At 31.8% G+C, this 10148-nt stretch overlaps 1 protein-coding gene across 1 annotated transcript in view; it reads left to right on the forward strand.

Moving 5' to 3' along the window:
• LOC132758855 (N-acetylglucosamine-1-phosphotransferase subunits alpha/beta-like) overlaps window positions 1-9946 on the forward strand; it is a 53990-nt gene extending 44044 nt beyond the window's left edge. Inside the window, exons 19-29 of the mRNA XM_060750557.1 lie at window positions 268-851; window positions 2825-3012; window positions 3540-3692; window positions 4182-4248; window positions 4938-5048; window positions 5649-5734; window positions 6092-6190; window positions 6595-6647; window positions 7008-7089; window positions 7913-8003; window positions 9186-9946. Of these exons, the coding sequence (XP_060606540.1) occupies window positions 268-851; window positions 2825-3012; window positions 3540-3692; window positions 4182-4248; window positions 4938-5048; window positions 5649-5734; window positions 6092-6190; window positions 6595-6647; window positions 7008-7089; window positions 7913-8003; window positions 9186-9284 (1613 nt within the window). The 3' untranslated portion in view covers window positions 9285-9946. The remainder of the gene's footprint in view (window positions 1-267; window positions 852-2824; window positions 3013-3539; window positions 3693-4181; window positions 4249-4937; window positions 5049-5648; window positions 5735-6091; window positions 6191-6594; window positions 6648-7007; window positions 7090-7912; window positions 8004-9185) is intronic.
• Window positions 9947-10148: the final 202 nt, after the last annotated feature.

Consider the following 10148-nt stretch of genomic DNA (forward strand, 5'->3'; position numbering starts at 1 on the left):
ATACATGGGTCTCTCAGCTTAGCTTATTTAATATGTGATAGTATATAATTGTATATTAGCTAAAGATTTATTATGATATAATTTGATCTATATTTCCTGAGCTAAATTTTCTGAAAAAAGAAATGAGTTTATTTCTAATAGATATAATATTAAATAGAAAAAGCATGTAATTTTACTTAATTATCTATAAAATAATATTTTTTTCAAAATTTTTAATATTTATATATTTACAGCAGTATATTAAATGTTTAGAGCTTTTATTTTTAGAGGAGCTGTCAGAAACAGGGTATAGTATAAGATTGAGGTCACTATGGTTGACCTATCAGGATTACCTCAAATACAACCATACCGACAATGAATCTCATAAACCTATTGTCACTCACAAGCCTGTCAGGGGCTTATCAGGTGATATTCTGAAATCAGGAGGGAGATTGAGAACCGATGGTCACAAAAGGTCTGTGGACCAGACAGTAGATGGTGATAAAAATACACAAAGGGAGCTAACTGACAAAGGTCATCAAGTGCAAGATATTATTGAACCAGTCTTAACTTATAAGGTCAAAGGTCAAGGCTTGAAAGACAGAAATATAGCAAATGACGAAGCAAGCAATCAGAATGCTGCTGCTGCGAAGGAACAAAATGGTGGGATAAAGGAGCAGGAAGTAGGCGTGAACAATGGTCTCAGAAGGAGGCTGTTGAATTTTGATGAGGAAAACATGAATATTAATGAGGTTGATATGAATAATGAAGGAGTAACAAATAATACAAGTTTCATATCAGATGTGGACATACAACCAGATTCTGTGAAGTTGTTACCTTGGGAGAGTGGTAGTCTTGCAGAACTACAAAAGGTACGTAATCTTCTAAATCATACTTTAGCTTGTCTGTTTCAAAGAAAAAGGCCAGTGCATCGTAGTCATGCAAAAATTTTAATGTAGCCCATTATTCAAATATTTTCAAACTGATCATTAACATTAGACTTAGAATACTTACTTATCATGACAAGGTGCAATTGTTAGACAAAGGGCATAACTCTGAAAGCAATGTTTTGATCATTAACATTAAACTTAGAAACTTACTGATCATGACAAAGTGCAGTTGTGAGACAAGGGGCATAACTCTGAACTCTAACTTTGAATTTTAAACAGACAAGCGTCAACACCACATGCAGTGCACTTGTCTTTAATATACCTGTACAAGTCTATAATAAAACATGTATTACCTAGGATTGTACGCCTTGTACAACAGGTACAAGGTCTCCTTTGATCGACTTGCCTTGTGCTTCCAGATTTACCATATGCCTTTCAGAATGAATTGACATTGCAAAAATTCAGTTCATACACCTTTGTTTAGTCGAAATATTGATGAGTTTTTCCTGAATCACTGACTAGATGGATATATGTGGAGAATGTGATGATAATTTCATATACACATGTTATAATTACTAATTCAGTGATAGTCGGACATGATCTGTTGCTGAAATCATTTGTGACTCTAAGCATATGTTAGTTAGATAGCCTGCTTCTTGTTGTCAAAACATGCTTGTCATTGCCATAACCAAGCATAAGTGATTCTTAGTGAGATTGCCTGATTCTAGTTGTCAAAACATGTTTGTTATTGCCAAAAGCAAAACATAAGTGATTGCCTGTTTTTTGGTGTGAAAACATGTTTGGTGTTGCCAAAAACCAAAACATGTTTGTTATTGTCAAAAATCAAAACATATTTGTTATTGCCAAAAGCAAAACATAAGTCATTCTTTGAGGGATTGCCTGTTGTTTTTTGGTGTGAAAACATGTTTGGTGTTGCCAAAAACCAAAACATGTTTGTTATTGTCAAAAATCAAAACATGTTTGTAATTGCCAAAAGCAAAACATAAGTGATTCTTAGAGGGATTGCCTGTTTTTTGGCGTGAAAACATGTTTGGTGTTGCCAAAAACCAAAACATGTTTGTTATTGTCAAAAATCAAAACATGTTTGTTATTGCCAAAAGCAAAACATAAGTGATTGCCTGTTTTTTGGTGTGAAAACATGTTTGGTGTTGCCAAAAACCAAAACATGTTTGTTATTGTCAAAAATCAAAACATGTTTGTTATTGCCAAAAGCAAAACATAAGTGATTCTTAGAGGGATTGCCTGTTTTTTGGTGTGAAAACATGTTTGGTGTTGCCAAAAACCAAAACATGTTTGTTATTGTCAAAAATCAAAACATGTTTGTTATTGCCAAAAGCAAAACATAAGTGATTGCCTGTTTTTTGGTGTGAAAACATGTTTGGTGTTGCCAAAAACCAAAACATGTTTGTTATTGTCAAAAATCAAAACATGTTTGTTATTGCCAAAAGCAAAACATAAGTGATTCTTAGAGGGATTGCCTGTTTTTTGGTGTGAAAACATGTTTGGTGTTGCCAAAAACCAAAACATGTTTGTTATTGTCAAAAATCAAAACATGTTTGTTATTGCCAAAAACCAAAACATAAGGTGATTCTTAGTTGGATTGCCAGTTTTTGCTGTCAAAACCTGTTTGTTATTGCCAAAAACCAAAACATAAGGTGATTCTTAGTAGGATTGCAAGTTTTTGCTGTCAAAACCTGTTTGTTATTGCCAAAAACCAAAACATGTTTGTTATTGCCAAAAATCAAAACATATTTGTTATTGCCAAATGCAAAACATAAGTGATTCTTTGTGAGTTTGCTTGTTGTTGTTGTTTGTTTTTGTATTTTGGTGTCAAAACATGTTTGTTATTGCCAAAATTTAAGCATATGTAATTAAATACAAAATTATTTGTTAGATTTATTATAAAAGTAAGATATAATTTATATCCATTACAGAGGAAGGAATCTCTAGAGAGGTTTCAGTCGGTCAGTTATCAGAGAAGACATTTACTGGACACATTTGGTGACTCTCTACGTCATGTGAACAAACTGTATAACAAAGCATTTGGTTATACAGCCAGGAAGGTGCCAGGTCATATGCCCCATATGATAGATAAAAATATCATGTCAGAGCTACAAACTAGGTATGACATTGATCTTATGTGACATTGATCTTTATAAGTCCTTTGAGGAAAAAAAAGTCTAAAAAAAAGAAAATTGTGGGTAAAAAAATAACTGAATTACCATTATTTGGCAATGTATAAAAATATTAATGAATAGATAGGCCTATCATCTTCAAATATTTTATAGATATATTACCAGTTATATTATTAATTCTAGATTGTGTAATTTACATATCCAGCTCAAAGTCGGCACTGTCTACTGTTTCTTTGAAAGGGTTTATGTATTAAAAAGCTAAAATAATCTGTCAAAAGTATAATGTATTGCCATGAGCCTGTTAATATAAACTAGCTAAATTGTAAAGCTTTAAAAATTGTATATTAATTAAGCAATTATATGAATATTAACAACTGAAGAGCGATCACATTATGGTGGACATGTGTTTTTTGTAGAAGTGAAAATTAATGTCAAAACAAAAATATCATTAATGTCACATGTCCAGATATTTATTTTTCATGTATTTTTTTTTAAAAAATTGTCAATTTGTAAGGTTTCCAGCCGAGTGGGAGGCAACCTCGTCTCATCAGATCAGACATTCCAAGGATATGCAGTTTGCCTTTGCTTACTTTTACTACCTGATGGGGGTGAAACAGAACACTACCGCAGCAGATGTCTTTGATGAGATGGATACAGATAAATCCAAGTAAGTCAAATATCTGGATTTTATTTGATAAATCCAAGTAAATCAGATATCTGGAGTTTTTGTGTGTGTGGGGGGGAGGGGGAATTGAAGTAAACTTGAGTGCCTAACTTGACCTTAATAGGTTGTGTCAATTGTGGTTGATCATGAAATCATGCCTATGGTCATTTGCACTGTACCTCTGCTCTGGCATGTACAGAAGTTATGAATACCTTGTGAAAGTGGAAGCAACTAGTACTGGAAAGCTGCTTGACAGCCTGCCCAGATAAAATATGGTGTCTGAACTTTACCATGGTAAACGTCTGAACTGTGGTAAACTCAGTGTTGCTTACTGCTATGAGCCAGAGGGTAAACTACCACTACCACCATTTTTGAGTGCCATACTATTATAGTAATTTTGTGTTTAGCTGGGTAACAAAACACTGACTCAATTAAAAAAAAACACATGTTCAGCAAACATATATAAATTAATGATATATATATTTTTTTCAGGATATTATCAGATCGTGAGATTAGAACACTAGCCACCAGACTGTATGAACTGCCCCTGGATTTAGCTGTATGTATCTAGATGAACTTATATTAATTTATTAAAGGAACTCCACTGAGGAAAAGATATTTAAGAAAAATGCAAAAGATATTAAGTTAAGATATCAATAATTTATTGAAAATCCTATTTCTGTGCTATTTGTAGCTCAATTTGAGAAAAAAAGCATTGCAACACTTCTCAATATATGCTCATTTTCATGATAATAATGATTGTTTTGGAAAAATGGAGTGAGCGAATAATCTGACATTTTGCACAGTCAATTGACACATAAATCTCGAAAAATTATTTCCAGTCCTGTCATGTAAAAAAAAACCCTCAGTGGAGTCCCTTTAATTTTTCCGAGATCTGTCTCTGACCTCAGGATTTTCATAAGTCAGTGCAAATTGTGTGTTTGTTTCTGACCAATCAAATACCAGAGATGTAAGTTTGAGCTGAGAAAATTCCATTGTAACCTTGGACGACCCAGGCTGAATGGTTCCAGGAACACATTGGAGAGTATTTCTATAAGCTTATAGCTACCTACATAATCAAACTAAAATAAATTATATATAAACTAACTTAGGAATAAAAATTATAACAATTTTATATAAAAAAGCTGATAATTATAAATATTAAAGAAATTAAAGCTAAAAAATATTTATCTCATATTCATTTAAATGCTGAATAGTGAATTTGATATTTTTCTCTCCCTGTTTCAGACATTATCAAAGTTGGAGTATACTTTCATCAACTGTTCAAAATCATTACCTATATCAGAACAGAGACAACCTAATGCCAGGGATTTAGAAACCTACTATGAAAAAGAAATGGTAAGTGTTTTAATTATGCATATACTTTTAGCTTAAGTACAGCTCCTGATTTAATGTTATTTTCATCAGAAAAAAATTGGTAAATGGAAACAGTTAATGAATTGAGCATTACATATTTTTGACATCCAACTAGCATTTATGTACAGGAAACAACTTTGCTTTTGAGTTCCATTTAACATTAACAAAGTTAAAAAAGAAATTACTTTGGAGGTGGTGGTGTTTGTAGTTTTCACTCTGGATCACTGCAGTAAGCCACATAAAATTTACCAGAGCACAGTTAAGCCACTGCTTTATTCCATGACAGACTGTCATCTGAAGCAGTTTACCAGTACTAATGTCCTTCACTTTTGCAAGGAACTGTTAACTTCTGTATGTGCCAGAGTTAAGGTACAGTGCAAGTGAATGTATATAATCGCAACCAAAGTGACCTGCACCATCTGTGAATTGAACTTGGGTTGCCCAAATCACAGTCCGGGTATCTACCTATTAAGCTAACTGGACAGCTAAATATTACTTTTGAGTTACCAATTCTATTTATAGTGATGCAGTTCTATTTATAGCCATATGTTTCTTTTTATAGCTTCATATTTCTATTTATAGCCTCAGGTGACAAGGAACATGTTTATCAACTGTAAGGAAGTGGCAGACATTGTGAAGAGTAATTTCCCACCAAAAAATAAATACAAGTATGTGATCCAGAAAACAGTATAAATGTGTTCTTATATAAATATACTACAAATATTTTGTAAATTTGTAAATTGTCAACTATTCACAGTTCACAGATATAAAGTAGTATTTCATAAGAGCATCTTAGTTAACTGTTACAAGCTGTTATAAATTAATTTTTGTAATAAATTTGCCCTTCTTTGAATTTGGGACAATCAAAATGAAGTTTAAGAAATTTCAATATGTAAAGAGAGAATAAACTGAGCTATCAACAGTATACATAGAGCCTGGTTAGATTGCATGGATGTGCAGGTTTTTGCCTTGCCCTATAGTGTACGGAATGGCTAATCAATTCCAGTTGTGTCTTCCTATTTCAGACATGTTGAAGTAGACGACTCAGAGATTGCCTTTAAGATGATCAAATCAAATGTTTCCACGGTGGTCGGTCAGCTCGATGATATAAGAAAGAAACCAAAGTGAGTTTTTAATCTTTAAATCAAATATGAGCCGCGTCACGACAAAACCAACATGATGCGTTTGCAACCAGCATGGATCCAGACCAGCCTGCGCATCCGCGCAGTCTGATCAGGATCCATGCTGTTCGCTATCAGTTTCTCTACTTGTAATAGGGTTTTGTAAGCGAACAGCATGGATCCTGATCAGACTGCGCGGATGCAGAGGCTGGTCTGGATCCATGCTGGTCGCAAACGCATTACCTTGGTTTTGTTGTGACGCGGCTCATATAAGGAATAAATTATAAGGTATTTTTTCAGCTGCTTAGTAAGTCTCATTATAGCATCAATGATGATGAAATTATTTGAATCAGAATGTTTCTTTAAAAATTGGCGACAAAGCAGATATAAGTTTTTACATGACTTAGGGGTCAATTTGATGGAGGCCATTCCTGTATTCCCCTTCCGGCAATGCGGAAGCGTATTAAAAATGAGGAATGATTCGGTTGCTAGAGAAATGGTCAATATATCTGCCACAAAAACCTGTGTTAATAAGTATTAGTGCTTTTAAAGTAACAAATTTATTTTTTATTTTATCAATTTTGATACAGGTTGAGATGTAAATTAAATGTTATTTTCTCATATTTTCATGTTATTTTCTCATATTTTATGTTATTTTCATATAATTTTTTTTGTTATTTTCTCATATTTTTATTTTATTTTCTCATATTTTTTTGTTATTTCCTCATATTTTTACAGGAAGTTTATCTTTTGAATGATAACATGACATTCATTGAAACAGTATCCATACATTAAAATATTCCGGCCGAACTTCACGGAGTCATGTTCCCTCTACAGTCACAGTTTGAGTTGCCACGGGAATACAGGAATAGATTTACACATATAAGTGAACTCAGAGAATGGTATGTTTTCTCTCATAGATGATGCTTTATAATGTATGTTATTAGATTTTTGACTGGTTATATGGCCATATATAAACAGTTGTTTTAAAAATATATAACCCAAGCAGCTAGGTGACAGTTGTTTTGTGAAGAACCATTTATTTATACGGATATATAAACTGTCTAGAATCTTTGAAACAATTTATAATGCAGCATGCTCCCTTTACTAGGGAAAAAGATAAAATTATTTCATAAATGGATGACAGCCGTGTGTTTAGTTGACAAAAATATCACAGTTATCCGGTTAATATCAAGGTTATCAACATGCAGTATTATTATTCTATGTATACAAGTGATTTCCATAAATTTGGATAATTTTGCTGATAATATTCACGTATTGGAAGGAACAAAGAAAATATTTTTCACAGATGGGAAACTTTGGTCCTTCCTTGACTAGTTAAGTATGAAAATATATAATTGCTATCTGTTTGTTTTAAAACTACAATAAAAAAAGTGACTGTATCTTAATCTCGGAGAAAAAAAAACAACTTTCATAAATAACTTCTGTGATTTGTTACCAAAATAAACATAATGTGCATAAGGTTTAAAAGGCATCCATGGCCAAGTGGTTTTGGCAGTTGCCTTCAAACCACTTGCCCCTCAATGTTGTTCCAATCCTGCCAGGGACTCATGTGAGGAAGCTATCCAACTAGCTTACATAAGTGGTTTTACTCAGGAGCCAGTTTGAGCATAAATGATGTTTCAAACTTTCAAATTTATACACTGAACAGTGTTTTTAAAGAAATGTTTTGTGAAAATAATTTTGTATGTTATTTTATTCTAGGAGACGGTACAGGGATTGGTTGAAGTTTTGGACACATGTTGCTTTAGTACTTCTTGTAGTGTTCACAATAGCTTCATACTTCGGTGATAAGGTCAGTTCAAGTACATTTATTCTCATACTCTACTTATTCAAGTAAACATAAAATTTTAGAAAGTTTTTAAAAAAATTGCCTTTAATTAATAAACAATAAAAATTATCATAAAGCACTTGTTGAAATGAAATGTTAAAGAAATTGGAACTATCATTTTGAAATAGGCTTGGAGAGTTATAAAGCTATATATCTGCAGCCTATAGTTTGAAAAATTATTGTTTGATTTTTTAAAAAGAACTATTACAAAATACCTGTATGCAGGAAATATGTTTGTATATGTCCTAAAGAGATAATTGATGCATGTGAAAAATCTTTACTGAATGGTTTTAAAAAAGCAGAATAATATTTGTTCCAGAACATTTAATTCTGTTATTTTATTATGTAAAATATTCATAAGTGTAAATAACAGAGAAATCCTATGTTATGAATTTTAGAGAGAATCAACCATGTGGTTATGGGAACAGCATAATTTTTTTCTCTTTTGAATTTTATAAAAATGTTTTGTAAGGTATAGCTTAATAAACCTTATATAGTGTATTAGAATGCTGTATACTTTATCACAGCATATATTAACCTTTATATGTTTAAAGACAAGGTCATAGCAATACATGTAAATCATTCATCTAATAGCCAATATTTGGCTAGTAAGTTAAAGTTAAAACATTTATTTGAGCTTGATGTTGATAAAAACTAACATGTTTATTTGAACCAGTCTTAAGTTCATTTACTGGAAGTAACCAATAGTGGTATTATGTAAAAACATGGTTGTGACTAAATGTGGGGCGTGAGTCAATGATACCCGAGTTGAGAGGCAGATACCTTAATCACTTGGCCAGTACTCTCACATTTGATCATGTTAAATCGCCCTTACAATTGCATGTAATGGGAAAAATTTATATAATGTCAGAAAACAAAGAAATGTCAAAAAACAATGTAATGTAATGGCAAAAAATAATGTAATGTAATGGCAAAAAATAATGTAATGGCAGAAAGCAATGTAATTTAATCGCAACAAAAAAAACAAAGTAATGTTATGGCAAAATACAATGTAATGTAATGTCAAAAAACAATGTAATGTTATGGCAAAAAAACAATGTAATGTTATGGCAAAAAACAATGTAATATAATGGCAAAAAAAAATGTAATGTAATAGCAAAAAGTTTATTTTCATGATAATTTTAGATCGAAGCAGCACAGAAAAAGTTTACTAGACGAAGATCTCCAAACAATTCCGGTTCAGCCGATGAGAGAGAAGCCGGTGGTGGAATGGAGACCGTATGACGGTGCGCGCTCTGGTTGATCGCACCAGATTCCATTATGATGATAATTGCCATTATACTTTTTATTATCGTCATGATGGTCGTGTATGAAATGAACAAATTCTAATTTGCTCAAAACATCCACTCTTTATTGTGCAATATTCTTCTTTTAAATAATTAATGTAATAAATTCAATGTCCACAACCATGTACAACTAAATGTTATTCTATGAACTTTAAGCATAAACTTACCTTAGCTTAAAATCAACCTGCATTATCTTTGTAAATTTGTGATATTGCTGAAGTGTTGCATTAAAATGCTTGTGTGTGGTATTGTTAATTCAGAACTTTTTACATATAACTTGCCATTTAAGTATACTTGTATAATTAATTTATTGTAACATGTGTAACATTTTGAATAATCAGGAGCAGCTCAGTTTAGAGCAAGATGTAAAAATTTAGATTTTTTGTTTTAACATTATCCAGTGTTTGTCTCGATAATTTAAATAACCATTAAGATTAATGTTGTACAGTTGACGTAAGAGTTTGTTCATATCATATATCTGGTGAGATTTTCCAGGGCATTACTGTGATATATCATTGTATATATCATTAATATGTCATAAAAATATCATGAGAATTCATATTGTATCTTATATATATATATCATGATAATTCATATTGTATCTTATATATATATCATATACATGTCATATATATATCACACTACATTATGTTATATCTTATACTTTTCATAAAAAGCGCCATTCTTATTGACTGATTAGAGATGTAAATGAGTTCAATAGAATCAGTTTTGTTCTCAACAATGAATTATGACCTCTTTATTTCACACTACCATTTTCTTGACATTTTGACGCAACTTTGTT

The sequence above is a fragment of the Ruditapes philippinarum genome, unplaced genomic scaffold (assembly GCF_026571515.1).
Source record: "Ruditapes philippinarum isolate M1 unplaced genomic scaffold, ASM2657151v2 ctg1440_1_1_1_1, whole genome shotgun sequence".
Lineage (NCBI taxonomy): Eukaryota > Metazoa > Mollusca > Bivalvia > Venerida > Veneridae > Ruditapes > Ruditapes philippinarum.